General features: G+C 37.9%; 1 protein-coding gene across 14 annotated transcripts in view; it reads left to right on the forward strand.

The window, feature by feature from the left end:
- KLHL5 (kelch like family member 5) overlaps positions 1–20986 on the forward strand; it is a 72498-nt gene that overhangs the window by 37935 nt on the left and 13577 nt on the right. For all 14 annotated transcript variants that reach the window (XM_068403243.1, XM_068403242.1, XM_068403239.1 and 11 more), the window contains 3 exons: positions 5463–5599; positions 6048–6244; positions 18605–18817. In XM_068403243.1, coding sequence (XP_068259344.1) covers positions 5463–5599; positions 6048–6244; positions 18605–18817 — 547 coding nt within the window. The remainder of the gene's footprint in view (positions 1–5462; positions 5600–6047; positions 6245–18604; positions 18818–20986) is intronic.

Here is a 20986-nt window from a genome sequence, read left to right on the forward strand (position 1 = left end):
CAGTAAGACAGCTGGCTTTATGTACTTGTAGTAGCCTATGTTATAAGAAAATTTTGTAGGATTTCTTACTGCCTGCATCCAAGTTCTGACTTCCTTACTATTGACTGCAGGCTGGAGCAGTCAGTGTATTTCAGAACACTAGTGATTATTTTGTCTTAAGACTTAATAAGCAACAAAAGATTAATTAAATAAATAAATAAAACCATGAAGATGGTTCTGAGGTATATGATGTATGTTTTTAGAGAAAAAAGAGAAAAAAGCAGTGAGTTTGGTGTCTGCAATAGTAATAAGCACAGGCAATACATTACTATAAAATTCTGAAAGGCTTTGGTTTGTATCTATTCAAAGAATTCAGGCTATGAGTCTACTACCAATAAGAGTATCTCATGTAGTCATGATTTTTCTGAAAATGGCATTCTTTATGATTCTAAGATGGTTTATCTTCTCATTCTGTGCTGAAATTATAGCTAAGAACTTATTTAGGAGATCAAGAGGCAAGTAGGAAAGGGGACAGTTCTCCATGAGGAAAAAAATCCATTATATTACCACTCCGTTATCCGGCAGTTCCATGAAGAAATTTTGCCAGACTTTTAATTTAATTAAATTTAATTAATTTAATTAAGTTTTTCATATCAGGTGCTTTTTCTGTGTCCACTACAATTTCAGATGTCTAAGCCATGTATTTTGTTCCTATTTATTACATTCAGCTAACTGCTATGTCCATAATAAAAGTTTGTTTTATTTTGTAATAACCTGCTGATCAGAACATTCACATAAGAAAAGGGAGGTCTGTAAATTCCCGGCCAGAGGGGATTTTAAGCCTGCTCTGCATCCTTTCACCAGCAATCTGAAAATCTGTGCAGAGCTTTCTTCCTGTTGACAGTAAAAGATGGAAATACAAAAGACATGGGACCGAAGGAAAGACGGCAAAGGGAAGCTTATGTACTCTAGGGGTTAGGCAGCTTGTTTGGAAGAGCACAAATCATGGTTTGCAGACCTTTTTTATCTTGAGGCCTATTTATCTTTGTACTTCTTTACCATACAGCTTAATAACACTTCCTTTCTTTCACAGTCCGTATTGCCTTAATTTGTAAATCCTTCACTGCAGCTTTTTTTTTGTTTTAGCTACATGTTTATAAAAGTTTAACACAAAGTGTCTTTCTAAAAAGTCAAAGTATATAAAAAAGCAGTTCTGTGATAGCTTTATGTTAAAAATGTACTATTGCTACTAACACTGGTTGTTTTGAAAAATTTTACTGAAGGGTTTATTGTAATCATCATTTCAATGTCAAAAGCAACAAACGAATTTTGAAAGGTTTGATTTCCCTTGAAGAGAGCTATAATTGGAAATCATTTTAACATAAACATACTGCATGTATTTTTAGGTATTGCTTGCTTTTAAACAAATTTAATTTAAATAAATACAGATATATTAGTAGTGTGGGATAGTACCACTTTCATATATTCTTTTTATTACTGACATGCTTTCTTATCAAGAATAGAAACTAGCTGAAGCCACCAGTGTATGAGGTGCTTCATACTAAGACACATGAACCAGTATCACCTTACAACTTCAGTGAATGCTATTAGTGAGTTCCCTAGGACTATTTTCAGCTCTTACACAGCCACAAACAAGGAGTTTCCTAGGAAGTGTCTCTTTTATCTTTAAGAAGCTTCACTTGATTCTGTCAGGTGAATCAGGCTGGGAGAGACTAAGTATGTAAATTGCCAGGTTTGACAGCTATCATCATTTTATGTAATAATTGCTTTGAAGACCTAGAGAACTGCCTAGATGATGCAGCTAGTGGAAATTCCAACAAGAAACACAATTTAATTCACGCATGCCACCCTGCTTACACATATTTTAGTGGCTCTCAGTAGAAAAAGCTTCAAAATAAGTTAGGCCATCATGGTGGATCTTTCTATTTTGGGATCAGTGCAAACCACAGAAATTAAAGACATAGTAGCATTGGAACCTCCTGTAAGAACAGGAAGACATACTGAAACACCCAGATTTTGTCAGTATTTAGCCCATAGCTGTTGAGTGTTTTTCCAGAGAGATTAATTGTTCAGACACCTTATGATCTCCCAGATGAAAAATTCTGTATTCATGTGTTCCTTTTTCTCTACATTTTTCCTGTGCACTGAAAAAGAGCAGCCAACCTACTGCATATAATTCAGGAGGCAAATTCTTGTAATCTCACCTATGCAGAATTGAGTATTTGGCAGTAGCTGGTAATTAGGAAGAAGGAGAGTAAAGGTAAACATGTTTAACATCCACAGTCGAACAATACAATGCCAACTATATTAAGGACTTTTCTTGATATTTTTTTTTTTTTGGTACTGTTAGGAGGTCTCTCTAATGTTAATATACACTGATTTTGTGGGCATTTTAGTTGGGCCAATTATGAAAGAAATACTACTCTTAGAGAAAAAAAGACCACAAACTTAGAATACAAAAACCATAGCTTTTTCCAGTTTCTAAACTGAGGAAAGGCAGTATTTTTGTAGCATCAGTGGTTCCCAGTGAACTCTGGATATGGATGAATATGTTAATGATTAATGAATAACACAAAGAGATTCTCTTTACGTTAAATACTAACAGAGCCATGACAGCTCTATTAAACAAGGAGATTGTGAATATGTGTAGTTTTTATAGTCATTGCACAGATTTTCTTTTGAAAAATCGTACTTATCACTTAGCTCTTTTAGAGCTTTTTTTTTTTAGCAAAAAGATCAAATATGGATAGGGAAAGTCTTCCGTGGATTCTTCAGTTATATGAAGGTATTAGCTGCTTCACGTTGTAAAATCTGTATGTAGGAATGCAGTTTAATTTCAGACAATCCAAAAAAAGGTTGAAAGAAAAATCAGTTACTAGCTATGAGATTAAAAGATCAATGAACAAGTGGATGTCAAATGGCATGAGTAAAGTAGTAATTGATTTTTATTGACTAGTGGGAAAAATAGAGGACAAGAAAAGGCCAGTTGGCTGAAAGTCTGCCTTTGTTTTTGTTTATGCTAGCTCAGTGTCACCTTGATGCATTGTCACTGTACCTTTTAATCCCCTTTCTTTCTTTGAAAGAAATTTTTTTCTAAATTAGTTGAATTAAGTGAAGAATGTGGGTACCTGTTGTAAGGCTTTTCATTGTGAACATGCTTCTTGGCTAAAATTATTACAAAATTGTTATCAGTATAACTTACGCTTTGGCATATTACTTGTATTAATCTACTCCTGGGCTGCACATCCTGTTTCGGCATATGCAAGTCACTCTCTGGAAAGCACTTAACACTGTGAAGCATATATACCTTCTCATGATTCCAAACACAAATTTGTAAAAATAGTAAATGGATTTGATTTTAAGTTTCTAATAATTTCTTTTGGAGGACTTCAAGACTGGAAATTACAGGGAGAAATTTGCTGATATCAAACAGCTGGTAGAAGGTGTTTGCTTGGAGCCTTGGGTTATTATTTGGCATTTCTTTAACAGTTGTTGCTAAGGTATGTATAGTCCAGCCATTTTCTAAATAATAGTGTAGCTAACTAAACCAGTTGCACTGTTGGGGGAAGAAAAAAGGGGAAAAAAAACCCAAACCGAAAGCTGTGTTAAGATTAGGTTTTAGGTTGTGTTTCCCATCGCAGAGACCTTTCTTTTTCAAGCTCTGTTCTGTGTAGAAGTTCAAGTCAGTATTGCCAGAGGTGAATATTTGTTTTGTGTTTTTTTTTAAACTCTGAATTGGACCTACAAGGTATTTGGGTTATTCAAATCTGTCCATCTACACACTTTCCCTTCCAATGAGAACTCCTATTTTGTACGTACAAATCTGATCTTGTCATCTCATTCCAGCATCAAAAGCGGTTGCAGAAACTCTCCCTTGATGCTTACATGAATGTACTTTCTAATTTCACTAAACTTCTACAGGTCTCTAGGAGGCAGTATTTTCATTCAGCTGCAGGTGTCATGAAACCTGAGGTTATAATGCCTAGAAGTGATGCCTGGGTGCTACCTTGGCAGAATGGTCTAATTTTTCTCAGCAAGTCAGCCGCAGAATAAAACTCGTATTTCAAGAACAGTATGTTCTTTAAAAGAACAGAAGTTTATTTCTCATTACAAAACTTCAATCATACAAGATATTAAAATAAAATTAATCTTTTTCCTGTACGCTCTTAACCCAACTGTCTTGCCTCAGCAACTGGGAAAAAAGGATTACCCTAATGTAGGCCTGACCAAACGGTCAATGGTCAGAAAATCAGCAAGAAAAAAGTAGTTTAAATTAGTCAACAAGTTATTACTTTGCAGTTAACTAACTAGAAGACAGTTCTTTGTAGTTCATGACTGTGTATGTACCTGTAAATCCTCTCCATTAATAGTTGTTTAGACTTAGTTCTAAGCACTGGTGCTTACCTTTTCAATTAATTTTACTGTTTTGTGGTTCCTGATCTTAACAAGCCAATGTAATGATTCTGCACAGAATAAACTGAGATTCCATGAAGTATTAGATTCATTGAATGTATGCAGATGGACTGTGTAGTGTATTTGCAGTAGGCTTGACTGTTGGGCTTGCTGTTTGTGTAGCTCAGTACATATGCAAGTGTATTTATATTTGAATTCCCTGTGAGCAAGGCAACAGTGAACTGCTGCAGCACAAATACTGATCCAAACCACAAGGCTGTTGCTGGAGGTCTCTCAGGTGAGAGACCAGCAGACCTCATGAGTTATGATATGTTTCGTACAACAGAACTATGGGTTGAATATTCCTGCTCCACATGGTTTCTTTTCATCCTAGTCCTGTGAACACATACTGAGACATCAAAATTCTTGCACATTTTGTGGAGTGGCATTGTTATATGTACTCAGTGTTTTACTCTCAGTAATCCAAAGAAATATCTGCTGTGCACCAACATGTTTACTTACTTAGTATCTTAAAATACACAGAATTGTTAACAAAATTCATACCCACAAGAGATTACTCTGTACCATCTCCATGTTTACTGTGCCTAGTTCTGTTATCAGTATTAGTAAATAAATGCATATGTGTGCACCAAGAGTAAAAGCATTTTAAAGCACTTTGAAAAGGACTACTAAGTCATTCTTTCCCATTTAAAAAAGTAACTGACATAATATAAATGGAAGTCAATTCATTTTTTTTTTTATTCCCATAATGTATATTTATATCCCATTTCCAATTTATGTGTTTTTGTGGATTGTTTCTGTGTTGGCTATTAAAAGTCATTGAGCTTTGAAAAGGTAATTCATTTACTTCAGCAGCAAATGTAGATTGAGTAACAGTACTTCATAGAGGGGAACTGGAGCAGTTCATCAATTTTAAAATGTTTTTCTCAGTACAGTGTTTCTTCAAAGGGCAAAGTAATGAATCATAAATTAACAAACATCAGGTTGACTAAGTTTTTTTTTCTTTTCCTTTTTTGTCTCTCTTCTTTTCTCCTGCACGATGTACTCAGATTGGTTCTCTCCTCTGTTTCGGACTACTTTGCGGCAATGTTCACTAATGACGTAAGGGAAGCAAGACAGGAGGAAATCAAGATGGAAGGTGTGGAGCCAAATGCATTGTGGGCTCTGGTTCAATATGCATATACAGGTAATTAGAATGAAAATGGGAATTTCATCTAATGAATTGTCCTCCTGTGAGCATTATATTCCATTACAAGATTTCAGATGCTTTTTAGAAATTACTATTCACATCACTTAATTCCATATTAATAAATAAAAAGAAATCATCATTGCCGTTACCTGAGGCAACCTGGTAGGATATAGTTTCTCTGATAATACTATATTCAATTAGTTAACAAATTATGTGAATATTTTAAATGTATCATGACTGACAAAAAAAGGAATCTTATTAGGATTCCCTTTCCTTACATCATTATAGGTAGTGATTTTGAAAAGCTGGTTACCTATTGCTGAGGGTGATGTTTGCTGAGCCTTATATTCTGTCATATAATTTGTAAATTCCGTTGCGTCTCAGTTTTAGGGAATTTAACAAATGGTAAGAGCAAACTCATGTGATCTCCTTTTAATGTTACTAGGTCGCCTTGAATTAAAAGAAGATAACATTGAGTGCCTGTTGTCTACAGCTTGCCTTCTTCAGCTCTCTCAGGTTGTAGAAGCATGCTGTAAATTCCTAATGAAGCAGCTTCACCCGTCCAATTGCCTTGGAATCCGATCTTTCGCTGATGCGCAAGGTTGTACTGACTTGCACAAGGTGGCTCACAATTACACTATGGTATGTTGTTATTTTAAGTATCATCCGCTTTATTTAGTAAGGAAAATACAGAATGTTTTCCTGAATAAAATACTAATGTTTTTCCCACAGAAAATCTTGGTCATTTTCCAAGCAAGAATACACATATGTTCCTATGATGAGAAATGACAAAATAACTATAAAGTTACTGGTGTAGAGTTGGAAGGAAATAGGCAAGCATTAGTGATTCCCTGTAACAGTAATGGGATTGTGTCATATGCATTTAATAAAATAATTCAAAAGCTTGTTCTTATTTCTGTCAGTCAAAAACTACAAACTTAACAGTGGGCAAGCTGCCATCATCTAGTCCAAAATAACACATTACTAAATGAAACTGTACAACTGTTTTGTAATAAGCTGGAGTAATCAGGTTTGAAGTTTTACTTGGGGTATGAATGAATTATCAATATAGATTCTACATTGTCCTTAATTTCTTAGTAATGGGATGTCAGGATGGCATCATACAACTTAATTTTAGGCTAGGCAATATGTGACTAAATACAAGTTTGCCAATTATATTTTCAGACTTAATTTATAGAAAGACTGACCTGCCAACTTAAACTTCAACATCTTAATAGTCATCCTTTTATTTTAATGTAAAATGTTCTTTTTTTTCTCACAAGCATATTTTAGTAATGTTATCAGCAGAAGAACGCAGGAGAATTATCTCTGAGGCAAGTCAGTTCATCTGTTCTTTACAGTTTTGTGAGGCATTTTTCTCTCTTCTTGATGAAATTTCGCCTATGTAAGGTCTTGGGACCTGAATGAGGGCATGTAGATACTGCATAAGAGACATGGGAATGAAGATAGTACTTAATTTGCTTGTGTGGCATGGCATTGCAATGCCATTAAGCTATTGGCTTACATCCAAGAGGTGTAATTTCTGTCTTCTAATTAGTATTAGAAATCCATGGCTTTTCCTCTTGTCACCTCAGTTTTTGCTGGTTTAAAAACTTCTTTTTTTTTTTAATAATTTCTTTTTGGCTTAAAATAACTTAGTTTATTATGTGTAACAGTTTAAAATAGCTCTTTTTTTTTGTATTATACAATGTTCTTCCTCAGTGAGTGGATCTCTGATGTATTTAAAATCACATACACACTGAAATTTAGCAAAACAGGTCAATACATAGTGTGTAGATTGTAGCTTACATGTTTCTATTCTTGATCTTCATTATTGCTTAAACAAAGATAAAGAGAATGCAATTAGGTAGACAGTCAGATGAAACTATAAAGATAAATGTGGCTTATGCCTTTGAGGAATATTAGAATTAATGTTGAGCGAGACAGCAATACAAAAAGTATGCAAAAAGAGAACCTCCCTCCTCTGATCTATTTGTTCTTTTTCAGAATAAGCGTATATTTTGGTCTGTGCTATTGTCATGTCCCTTATAAGTGGACTACCAAGATCAGAATGGTAATAAATGTTAGACTAATGCATTTTTAAAGATGAATGTTAGGAATTATAGTCTTACTATTTTGACTGGCAATTCATGACTTGTGGCAGAAAGGGGCTGTGAACTTTCTAAAAACTGTTCTTTTGCAGTATCTATCTTTCTTTTGTTCAGACCACAGGAAAACAGTCATATGACTTTTGGCCATTGTTTACTTCAGTGGCAAAAATTGTTGCTTTTAAGGCTTCAACATGGATGAAATGTAAATCAGGTGGATTTTAAAAAGCCATTTTCAAAACTAATTAGTTGTGCTAGATGGATTCTTCCCAAGGCCACTTTTAATGTTGTTTAGTTCCAACAGAGACATGAAATTGAATTTTAGTAATAATGAGTAATAGAGAAGCAGCTTCTTTAGTTTGAAATGAATGTTGCTATGGAAACTGCATAGAAATGTATAGTCCAATTGAATCTTCAGTTAAAATAAATCCCCAAGTAATTTCATTTGTTTAAAAGCTGTTTGAAAAAATAAAATGTTCACCAGTAGTAAGTGCTAGCCACTTGATCCTCTTTCCATTAAGAAGCATCAGAGCGTAAGGGTTAAGCGCACATGTAGTACCTGGAAATTCTGTTTGTTAAAACAATTATTTTTATGCTGCAGTGGGCAGCATAGAACAATGGGGGATTATACTGAGTATAGTATATACTTTTGGCTTTTCCATGTAATTTTGGTTCTTTTAAAGCACTTGAAGTAGAAGGTAATAATATAAAATACTTACATTTTAATTCATATACATTATTTTCTATGAGTTTTTCTTTTCCTTTGACAGAAAAAAAAAACAGATTGCAATATAACTGTGTTTCTGCAGTTAAAAATTTCTCAGTTTTAAAGGTTTTTATGATACATGCTGTAATTTGATAATCATCTTACCTGCTTCATCAACATAGTTCTTTACATGAAGATGAAATGAGCATTTGGTTAAACTGAAGGACCAATCAGTGAGTTATCCCAGTAGGCCTACCTCTGTTAATAGACCTGCTCTGTCTGAGTAATGTTCATTAGTGTCATTGGAAAGCATTAGCATGATTTTAATCACATAATACAGTGCAATTAAAAAAATAAATTAATAAGAAGGATTTGAATGCTGCAGTTCTTCATAGTAAAGATGTAGATGTATGTTATGCCAAAAGGACTTAAGTGTTGCATTACTTTATTGCTTACTGTGTTGACAGTTGGGAAGCTGTTTTTTCAGAGGAGAGTAATTCTTAAGGTTATCATCAAAACTGGTCAGTTTTTGACATTGCGAACTAAAGCTTGAAAATTCCTTAGTGTAGTAAGGGGAAAACTGGGGGAGGCGCGCTCGCGGGTGCTGGGGAATGGTCCGGAGTAAACTTCACGATCTCAATGTGAGTATGGAAGCTTCTCGTTTATTAACAAAGAAAGCAGTGGTTATATAGACTATGCATATGTTAATCACGCGCCCCGATCGCACTTGTGATTGGTCCATAGGTTTACATATTCAGAGCCGTGACCGCCCCCCCCCTCCCGGATGTAGTTTTGCTTCCCGCGAAGCAGGCACCATGGGGTTCTTTGTTCTGCACCGTGCAAGGGGAGTCCAAGGTCGCTAGCTCTGGGCTTAACCCTTGCTCAAAGCCTGGGTTGCTCAGACTGCTCAGTGGCACAAGATCGTGCCCCTTCTCACTTAACCAAACCTCTACAATTCCCCCTTCTTGTTTGTGAGCAAGCCAGGCCTGATTCACACATTTCATTAACGCTTTCTGCAAACAAGAAAATAAACATGGTAACATTAACAATATAACTGCAATCACAAGAACTCCTGTAAGAACCATTTTTACCAGTTCCATCACCCATCTGATTTCTCGGGGAGGTGTGGTTTTACTGATCGGCTCGGCACCCAAAGTGGTCCCTGGTCAGTGGCCACGCACATATATCCCCGGCCACTAAGGATCACTGGCACCGGTCCTTTCCACTCCCCTGTAGCAGGTTCCCAATAAATCACCTGTAACTGAGGTATAATGGTGTTGTTATTAAATTTCAGCTGCTGGTGATGTATTACAACCGGTGGTTCTTCTCGGTCCCCTGTTAAACACAGAAAATTCAAAGTAAACAACACTTTCTGCAACCGCGATGTTGGATCAGTATCTACCTCCTTCTGTCTCCTTAAATATTCCTTTATGGTTCTATGGGTGCGTTCGATGATCCCTTGACCTGTTGGGGAGTGTGGTATACCAGTAACATGTTTCACTCCCCAGCGTGTTAAAAATACACGAAACTTTTGGCTGGTGTATGCTGGCCCATTATCTGTTTTGACCTGTTCTGGCACCCCCATAATGGCAAAACACACCAACAAATGTTTACAAACCTGTTGTGCCTTTTCTCCGGACATTGCAGATGCCCAGATTAACCTCGAGAAAGTATCTACTGTGACATGTACATATTTTTGTCTCCCAAACTCTGGAATATGTGTTACATCCATCTGTCATAGCTCAAGTGCTGCCAAACCCTTCGGGTTTACACCAATACCAATGCCTGGTCCCTGAGCCCCACACCTCGGACATGCCTGAACAATAGATTTTGCTTCATTTTCTGTTATTCCAAATTGTCTCTGTATTCCTTTTGCATTTTGATGGAAATGCTCATGGCTTTGTCTGGCTTGTTGAAATTTGTCTAAAGGAGGAATATGGCAAGCAGGGCTAACCAGAGAGTCTGCCACCTGATTGCCCTTCCCCAGACCAAGATCCCATTGATGACTCCGCACATGTATTATGCAACAAGGCGCACTGTGTTGTCGCATAATAGACCGTAATTGCAAGAATAACTGCCCAAGGCAGGGATTTTGTGTGTTTTGGAGCAATGCCTCCTCCAATCGTGGGATGACACCTGCTACGTACATAGAATCTGTGACTATATTTATAGCCCCATCCAGCCAATTTGTCAAGGCCCAGCCTACGGCAGATAGTTCCAGAGTCTGTAAGGTATCATCGGTCTGACCATACAGCATGTGGTGTACCCAATTCCCTTTTTCCTGCCACACACACACCGCTTTGTGCTGTTTCTTTCCCGCATCTGTATAGACCGTTAACCCTTCCACTACTGGTGTTTTTTGTACTTTAGATTTTTCTATCCATTGATTTTTCTGTAATATCTGCCATAATTTACCTTTCGGTTGCTGTGAATGGACTCTTCCTTCGTACCCCAAAAACGCCTCCTGAATGGGTCGAGAATTACGGAACCACCATTCTAGGTCTACAGCATTAACAGGAATACTAATATCCGCTGGATCCAGTCCCGTTAATTCTATAATCCTAGATCTACCCTTTCTCACTAGTTCCCCTATGGCTTCTGGTCTAGTCTGTATGCTTGTCTTTGGTTGTACACTAAGAAATACCCATTCCAACACCCAAAAAGCTTCATCTTTATCGTGGCATTTGTAGTGGCATTGGTTGTAGCCCTGGGGGAGTTCCCCCTTTTTGTTTTGCCACTGACAAATGACACCACAAACCATATTTTCACTGTTAATTACAAGCAGAGACACAGGTAGTTCACGAATGCGTCGCGATGACCATGCAGTTTGTAATTTGGCGATGACTGACCGCAACACGCTTTGTTGAGTCTCAGACAGCTGTATGGTGTCAGCAGGGTGTGATCGTCGCAGCAGTTCGGTGAGGGGGGCGATCTCGGTATTCGAGATACCAACACAGTTACGGACCCACTGAATATCTCCGAGAAGTGTTTGTACATCCTTCAGGTTCTTCAAATCTGTATGTAGCTCCACCTTTTGAGGCCGGATTTGAGCATCCGAAATTGTCCATCCTAAGTATTTCCAGGGATCAGTTCGTTGAATCTTTTCTGGTGCAATCACGAGACCTTTCTCCGCCAACGTTGTTGTTAGTTTGTGGAGACTTTCTTCTGAAAAAGGATCGGCCTGACATAACAAAATATCATCCATATAATGATAGATGATAGTCTGTGGCCATAGCTGGTGCAATGTTTTCAGTGCCCATGCCACATAAAGCTGACATAACGTAGGTGAATTTTTCATGCCCTGCGGTAGAACTACCCATTCATACCTCTGAGCTGGTTCCGCTTTGTTGATAACAGGAATAGAAAAGGCAAACCTCATGGTGTCCTGAGGATGTAAAGATATGGTGAAAAAACAGTCCTTCAGGTCTACAATCAATATATGCCATCCTGCTGGTAACATGTTAGGTGACGGAATACCTGGTTGCAATGCTCCCATTGCTTGCATTTGCTCATTAACTTTCCGTAAATCATGTAATAATCTCCACTTTCCACTTTTCTTAGGGATGACAAAAATGGGTGTATTCCAAGGACTAACTGAGGGTTTGATATGTGCTGCTTTTAACTGTTCCTCCACCAGTCCCTTAGTAATCTGCAGTCGCTCTTCAGTCATAGGCCACCTCAAAGCAGTTGTAACATTAGGTTGGTCAATTTAAATACTGTGGCTCCCTGTTGGATATACACACAATCTTTACACCCAAACGTTAATGCATACAAAGCAACAAGGCATTGTTAAATAAATCAGCAACAAGTTAATTACTGCAACTTAGGCCCTGTGACCAATTGCACATGATTAAACTTACTTCCCACATTCACATCCACAGTACTCCTCCACCATTTAACATCTTAACCAAAACCTTACACATGTAAAACATTCACTAACAGGCAAAAAAAGTACTAAACCTGTATATTTGGTATTGCTACAGCGTCTGATTTTACTCCATACTGTGTAACTGCAGCTTTTGTTTCTTAAAGAATTTTTCAATCACGTGGTTCCTATGCCACCGGGGTGAAAACCGAGAATGCTAGCGGCTAGACCACTTTCGCAACGGCGCTTGGCGATCTGGATTGACAGGGCCAAGGCGGGAGGGGCGGGTACTCCGGCGGCGCGGAGGGGAGGGGCCGGCCCCCCCTCTCCGGACGCCGGCTGAGCAGCGTGAGGGGCTGACCACCCCTCCCCCTCCTGTTTCGCTCCCTTTGCCACGCGGTCCCAGGAGCGCCACGTGGTTCTTTGTTCGCAACCTCCTCCTCTAAATTCTTGCTGTGCCATTTCTCCCGGGAGTTCGCCGCTTCTACCGCCGTACGGATCTCAGTGATAGATAGTTTTTTTGTCGCTGACATGCCCTTAACTGCCGGTAACCCGAAGAAACGAGCCAGAACCCCAGGTTTTTCTGTTTTAGTGGGGGGGTTGGGCTCTGGCGGCGCCGGCCGCATCTCAGCAGCCGCGCGGGCGACCTCTCTTTCTGCCCTCATAGTTTTTAAAGTCTCTATCACGTTTTGCCAGAGTTCACGCACCTCCTTAATTTCTTTTTCCTCGGGGTCCCTCTCAACAGTCTTTTCCCACATAATGTCTCCCACTTCTCTCCATTCCTCCATGGAAAATACAAGCGCTGTGTCTTTAAAATGTTCCCAGCGCTGGCCCAACTTTATCAGCTTAATTAGCTGTTTCTCCGCTGTCTTGCTCCCTCTCTTAGAGAAGATATATGCAATCAGCACGACTGCAGCCTCTATCTCCATGGCTGCCCTTTTTCCAGTGTCTGCTCTGTCCTTAATTGAACCCGAACATCACCTGAACTCTGGGAGCTGAGTGGCCAACTCTTCCAGTGTCTGCTCTGTCCTTAATTGAACCCAAACATCACCGCTCCCAGCCGTCTTTTTCCCAACACCTCCTTTTCGCTGCTTACCGCAGTCTCGGAGAGAGCACGCCGAAGGGAACCATCCTCTGCTACCAGTTGTAGTAAGGGGAAAACCGGGGGAGGCGCGCTCGCGGGTGCTGGGGAATGGTCTGGAGTAAACTTCACGATCTCAATGTGAGTATGGAAGCTTCTCATTTATTAACAAAGAAAGCAGTGGTTATATAGACTATGCATATGTTAATCACGCGCCCCGATCGCACTTGTGATTGATCCATAGGTTTACATATTCAGAGCCGTGACCGCCCCCCCCCTCCCGGATGTAGTTTTGCTTCCCGCGAAGCAGGCACCACGGGGTTCTTTGTTCTGCACCGTGCAAGGGGAGTCCAAGGTCGCTAGCTCTGGGCTTAACCCTTGCTCAAAGCCTGGGTTGCTCAGACTGCTCAGTGGCACAAGATCGTGCCCTTTCTCACTTAACCAAACCTCTACACCTTAGGATGCATTAAGTGAAACATGAAATAAACTGATGAGTAGTGGATTTAATGCTGACATTTATGCATCAGGGTTTTAAAATACAATTGACAGAATCATGAGATGTATTTGGGTAAAGGTATCTTTTGTACAAAGGTTACCCTGTTTTGCTGTAGTTTATATATAGTATTGAGGTCATACAATTCTAAATTTAGGAATTTTATTAGGCTGGCCAATAGTGTATGTGTTCACTTTGATTCGTAAAGCCTTTTTGCACAAAATGCCTTCTGTGCATTTTTCTTGCTGTCTTCACAAAGTCAGAAGAATTGCCCCTTTTGTCATCTTGTTTGTTTGAAACAGTTGATAGCGTACCTTGAAGGAAAACCAATAGCTCCTCTTCCACAAAAAAGTAAACCAAAGGGAAGTTAATACTTTTAGATGAGGAAAAGCTAGCCTGTGTTAATTCCAGAACATGAAATATGTATGGTGAGTAGTGAGGTGTTCTTAGGTAAGTGTCAGTAGCTTCTTCAGTAGCCAGATTTTAACTTTCTTAATTACAACCAAAAAAGAAAAAGCAAGCATTCTGAACATTATACGTGATAGTACCTGAGTCAGTCCCTGTGTAGGTAGCTTTGTCATCTTTGTTGCTCAGCTTTCCATGCTTAAAGCAGAGTGAAAAGCCATTTTGATTTTCCTCAGAAGTACGTGAGCAGTGATAATGTTACAAGATTCAGATAAAGTTAATTTTGGAGTTTGCATGATTTCTGAGCACAGCCAATGGCTGTTTATAAGAAGAAAAACTTGGAGGGATAGAGTAACAGACTGAGGCCAAGCGTAGAAGCTAGGAATTTTGCAGAACAGATGTGGGACACTTAGACTTGCTTTCTCCTGTAAGGCAGGAGTTGGGTAACAAAAAATCATTGCAATATGGAGTTTATGATTTGGGAGGAGGAATCAAAGAGGCAGAATTTGTATTTTTTCTTTCAACAGCCAGGACAGTTTGTTCTTTTGGTAGGGGGGAGTATGAAAAGGGGAGAAATTTCAGTATTTTGTCCACAAAGGGCCAGACCCAAAGACTGTGTTAGTGCCTAAAACAAGGATTTTATATTCTTGCACCTGAAATTGCAGTCCAAAATATCCCACTCAGTAATAATATGACTTGGAAAATACTCATTCACTTCTTATCTGTGAAAATCCAAGCTGTTTGTTTCTTTCAAGTTCCCTAAGTTCTGCCTAGCACAATAGATCAATACAGCCTTGGCAAGACTAAATAGGTTTCTGCATGCTGCCCAGCCTATTTTGGAATCCAGAAACTATGCAGAGAGGAGTCAAGCTACAATAGTTGTACTCAAGCAAACCCTGGTCACACGGTCACACAGCAGTCAAAGCTGACTAAAAGTTAAAGTAGCTGCTATCTGACATCTAACTATTAATAGTTTACCAGGAGGTCAGGTAGCCCAGTTGTTAGTGAATTCATACCTGAGCTGACTGAAGCAGCCAGTAGACAAAATTACATTCCCTGTTTGTTCTCATTCAGGTCCTGTGAGTCAAGCACCTCTTGCTTTTTGGCTGCCCAGGTTCAGATTTTAAACAGAGCCCTGTGGCTAGAGCTGCCTGTTGGGCTACCTCACTGTACCCTCCTCCTCCGCCTAAAGGTGTTCTGGTGCTCTCCAGGGTTCTCATCCTTCTGACACAGTATAGAGGGAAACTCATCATCTCACTGCATCCCACTGTGGGGATTAAGTACCACTTAGAAATAAGCATCATGACGTCTTATCTTTTATGTGCTCCTAATATTTTCTTGCTCTGTATCAAGTCCAAGGCAGACCTGTGGTTAAGAATATCAGTATTATTCACTCTGCAGTTGCTAAAGGGTGAATTTAAGGTTATGATGTGAATGAGCAATGCACAGCATTGAGCACAGGGACTGTGTGTCCCTGTTTTAGCTAATATAAACCTCAGGCTACTCATTTGATAAAGTTTCCAAGCTCTTTGAGGAGCTAATTTTGGGGATGGGAAACCTTTTTTATTTTCAGGAACAGAAAGCAAGGGACTGAAACTGCAGACCATTTGTTCTCTGAAATATCCTGTTCTTCCACAGAGAGTTCCCATAAGAAGAAGGAAAGAAAAGGCTAATGAGGAGGTTAAGAATGCTAGGAGATACACTGGCTCCTCCTTTTTGTCTTCAGAATCTCTGTCTGTAGAGGAAGAGGAATTGTCAGATTCTGATTATAAAAAACCCCAGACGTAGGCCAAAGAGTGGCTGTATTCCCAGTGGAATGCTTTGATACTATGCTCAAAAGGAGTCTCTGCTTTAAAAATAGAATGGGAACAAGAGGAAGTTGAACTTGTTCCCATCAGAAAGCAATTGTCTGCAAGCAACAAGAAGGAAAATCAGGCTTTTTACACACAACAGCTGTTGAAGTGATGAAATCCAGTTGGCAAAAGCTTTCCAAAGAGGATCCCTGACTGACTTACACAAGATCAGCTTGTCGTTGCCTTCAGAGACAAAGGAAACTTTCCATGCAGGTGCTTTCCCCTTCCTCTTCCTGTGATCTGGATAGACAATATGGAAAGTTTAAGGTAGTAAGTGTTGGCTTTTCTCTTTGTCAGTACTCACTGCCTGTTTATTCAGCAAAACTAAAAGCACAGCTCCAGCTTGCATACTCTCTAGGACAGAGAATCAACAAAAAAAACGGCAGTGGAAAAAATGAACTCAGTGGAATCTGAATTTCTGTGAACTGCATGTTTAAACTCTGGAAATAATTTTGTTTTTCAGCTTCACTTTTACTCCCAAGCATTCAATATCAGAGTAAAATAAATAACAGTGCATGTGTAGTGCTACTGAATATTGGTACAGTCCTTTCACTGTTTTTAATTCCTGTATTTGCTCATTTTCTTAACTTTCATTTTGTTATACAGAGAGTTAAACGAATTAAAGAGGAAAAGACACTTCTATCTCCCTTCTAATCTACTACAGTTTTCACTTGGAAGCGCTACTTTTGTGTAGCCAATTGGATCTCTCTAGTAGGAAAGCTTTTCAGATATTAAATGTAAAATTTTCCTTTCCAGATTCTATCCAGGCATACAGTTATGTGCACAGATAACACTTTCAATTCTTTTCCTAATTTCAACTCCAGAGTTACCTGTGGAGTCACTTTGATCTTTCCCCTTAGACAACTTGTAGTTGTCTTATGTATGTGTGGCTTTCGTGTGAGGTGGACGGGTTTACTCTTTTTTTAGTTTTTTCCTCTTTGCTTAGCACTATTTAATTAGTTAATGTTTCTGGAGTACTGAGATATATCTTTGAAATTATTAGACTAAGCAATGAAAACGAAGAAGTGTTACCTTTTTCGCTTTGTTGTCATGATGTCCTTTGCATATGCAATGCCAAATTGTACTGTATGTTTTTGTTGCCATTTTATATGCTAAATTTGTACCTGTTTTGCAGTGCAAGTCCTGCTTCTGCTGACAAGTTTCTCCCTGGGTTTTTGACCTAAAAATCCTATTTTTTTCCAACATGTATGTGCTTCTAATCCAGAGTTTTTTCATTAGTGTGCAATTCTTTCTTTTTAAAATCATTAAACAAGATACTAAGTAAGGCTAATTTTGATATTAGGCCCAGTTAGACTTCCCTGTCTGTGGATCTAATGCACTTCATCCTCCAGGTGTTTTGGAGGTATATGTGATGGCAGAGCAAAACCAGCATCCCATTGGCTAGCTATCTAGCAATCAACAGTGTGTTTACTAAATTGATTGTAATACCGTTTTATTGTCATGAAGTTACTCTCAGTTTGGAGTATGAGGTTAACTGGGTTTTGAGCTACCAAAATACAAGAACATACTGTGATTCATAGACTGCTTTTAGTTTTCTTTGCTGCCTTGTAAAGTTGTATGGGGAAAGAGGATAGACATGATCTCACCCTTTTCCGTTACATTCAGGTTTCTCACTCTTAAGTTCATAGTGCTGATTGTGTTTCTACATACTTTTCTGCTATTTCTGCCTAAGTTCATGAGAATCCTTACACAATATTCTGCAAGTCCTTGTATTTTGAAGTAATAGGATATCAATGTTGGAAATGTTACATATTGTGACTTTGCTATTTTGAAGTGAGGATTTGTTGCTGGAAATGACAGGATGAAAGTTAGAAAATTGAATCCTATCAACGTAAATATTGTTAATAAAGCAAGGTGTGTACAATATTGTGTATTCTTTGTATGTTTCGCTCCCCAGTCAATCAGATCAGCTGTAGAAAACCTACAAGATAGTAAAATAAACTTAAAATAATCCATTTAAAATCAACAATAAAATTGTTAGTGTTGTTTATTTCCTCTGAAAACATATAGTTTAATCTAGCAGTAATGTGCAACAGTTAGTTGTAGCATGTTGTGCTCTTTGCTTGACAAAGCATCTCACGTTGTATTCTACATTGTCAACAGGAACAAACTGCACCTTTTATTTTTTTAAACTATACTTCAGAAAGTATTTCTTCAATTTGCAGTGCCAAGATAGTACCCCCCACAACCCATTGCTTGTTTCTGTCCATACACTTCCCCCTCAGTTGTTTCAGCACATCTGTCTGTGGGACTGAATGATAGAGTTGGGGAAATGATCAGGGGTCAAACTAACTCAGTACATTTTTATTTTACTTTTTCTTTCTCCCAGGTCAGTTCTGCAGTGGTATTTACTGGCACAACTGAGAGATGGCGTGAAGGGAGGAAAAAAAGGGGAAGATATAGTAGGAGTTCCATAAAATATCTTACAAAGTATGATGTCACCTGTATTAAAAACACTTTTCTTTTTCAGGAAAACTTCATGGAAGTAATTAGAAACCAGGAATTTCTGTTATTGCCAGCCACTGAAATTGCAAAGCTTTTAGCAAGCGATGACATGAATATTCCTAATGAAGAAACTATACTGAATGCACTACTTACGTGGGTTCGACATGATTTGGAACAGAGAAGGAAAGATCTCAGTAAACTCCTGGCTTACATTAGACTGCCTCTGCTTGCTCCACAAGTAAATTTTTCAGTTCCTCTCTAGTTTATACCATGGTTACTGTGGGCATAATGTCTACAGCATCAATATATTGAGAGTGACAAATCATAAAAGCCTCTCAGGATATTTTATGATTTGGATTCTTAGAGCTGCCTATAAGGACCTAGCATGTTGTATAGGCATGATAGTTTGTGTCTGTTTGTGAACTGTAGCATATTCTGATCCTAACCTGAGATCAGTTGGGACACAAGAGGGGGTGGAGCTGCTAGGAAAAAATTGGTTCTGTTGCCTAGAAAAATGCTTATCAAGGATATGTTTGTCACTAGAAGGTGTGTTCTTTTTAAATTTCTTCTTTTTGGAACTTGCACAGTTTATTTGAATCATTACATTTCCTTCGTAGAATTATAGCTATCCTTGAGATTTAGGAAATACCATTTGAATAAATTATTTGGAGTGATTTTTCTATTAACTCTTGATACACCATCTTTGGGTACTTTTTGTTCTTCCCAGTCAATACTTTTTCTCCTTCTTGGACATTTACACACAATGTTGAGGAAGACTTGAGCTCAGTTTGTTTAAATAGTTGTGAACTACAGTTTTCCTAGTCCTATAGGCATAAGTACTCCTGTTAGTGTTGTGTGCAGCATTGTATTTGTTATCTGATAGCATGCATGTAAACTAGGTTTGATTATTCCCTCCTACTTTCTTCTCTTGTGCTAGCCTTCCTTGCTGGACCTTCATTAGGAATATTTAACTCTCACTGTATAGTCAGAAGATTTTGCTTTACAGTTTTCAGTTTGTTTAGTGAGAATTATCTGTAATAAATGAAGAAAATAGGATTTTTATGGAACCTGAATAATAAGTAGAATTCATTAACACAACAAAAACTGGGTTTGATTCATTCATAGTGACAAATCACATGCACAGCATTCTTTGTATTACCTCTAATCTGGTATCTTCCTGCTGGATAGTAAGATTCACTAGCAAGCATTTTAGTATTAATATTTCCATACTGATTATTGTATATGCAACGGCAGGATTTTCTCAGTTGTGGCCTTAACTTTGTAACTCACTTTCTAGAAACAAAATACATTGTAAGCCAGTTGACCTAGAGGAAATCATGATTTTGTTGAGCATTTAATTAACTGATAACTAAGTAACCACTGCTGTATTCCTTTTACTTAATTGACTGTAATTGAAACACCTTTAGAAACTGAAAGTACAGAATTTATCCCAGAAATATGTACTGAAATCAAATTATGTCCACTCAGTAACTGATTAGGAAAATAGCAGAATGAAACACAAAAGCAATATCATATTTCACTTATTATTTTATCTTTAATTGTTCATGTCTTCTCCAAATATATACTTACATTTCTAATACAATATTTTTCTGTTGCCTTTTTATTTATTACTTTCTGTAGCAAATGAAAGTGTTAATGCTGTGATTTTAATATGGCAACAATTAGTGCATTGAGTAAATTGGTTGGAAGTGCCCAAAACAGTCTTAACATTTTCAGAATTATGTTTTGTTTCATGATCACATGACATCAGGCAATCTGACAGCAAACATAACATAATGAAAAGGTTTCCAATTTAATGGTTGAAGGGTTAAAGATATTTGAAAGAAATTAAATTAGAAAATTGAACAACTTGCTGAAATCAATAACGTTGTAAGCAGAGATGCAAATATTAGATTCATACGCTTTAGAAAAAAAAATTTGGGAAATACTGTGAAACTGTAGCACTGGAAGCAAAAAATCGTAATGAATTGTCAGTTTCATTGGTTGTGTTTTTATGAATCTCTTTGTACATAGCATTCTGTCATCTCTTTGGTTAATGCAAGCAGTGTCCTAAATATTTGTAAGTCTGTTTTTGCTCTTACAAAGGCTAAAGATGAATATTTGTCAGCTTCTTAAGCTGTAAGGTGGCAAGTATTCAATCTCTGATAAATTAATGAAAAAGATGATTAAGTAATTTCTGAGTTACAAGATGGCTCAGCTTCCTTTTAGACAGTAATTCTTAGTACTGAAGTATCTGCACTACCTTTCTCTGGTTTCCAATGACTGTAATTCATGCTAACACATCATTTGTATCTGCTCAGTTATAAATGCTTTTATTACAAGGAGCTATGTAAATAATAAAACTTGGAAAAAAATTGCTTTCATTTGAGTACGCCCATTCCAAGTT

This window comes from Nyctibius grandis, chromosome 6, assembly GCF_013368605.1.
Source record: "Nyctibius grandis isolate bNycGra1 chromosome 6, bNycGra1.pri, whole genome shotgun sequence".
Taxonomy (NCBI): domain Eukaryota; kingdom Metazoa; phylum Chordata; class Aves; order Nyctibiiformes; family Nyctibiidae; genus Nyctibius; species Nyctibius grandis.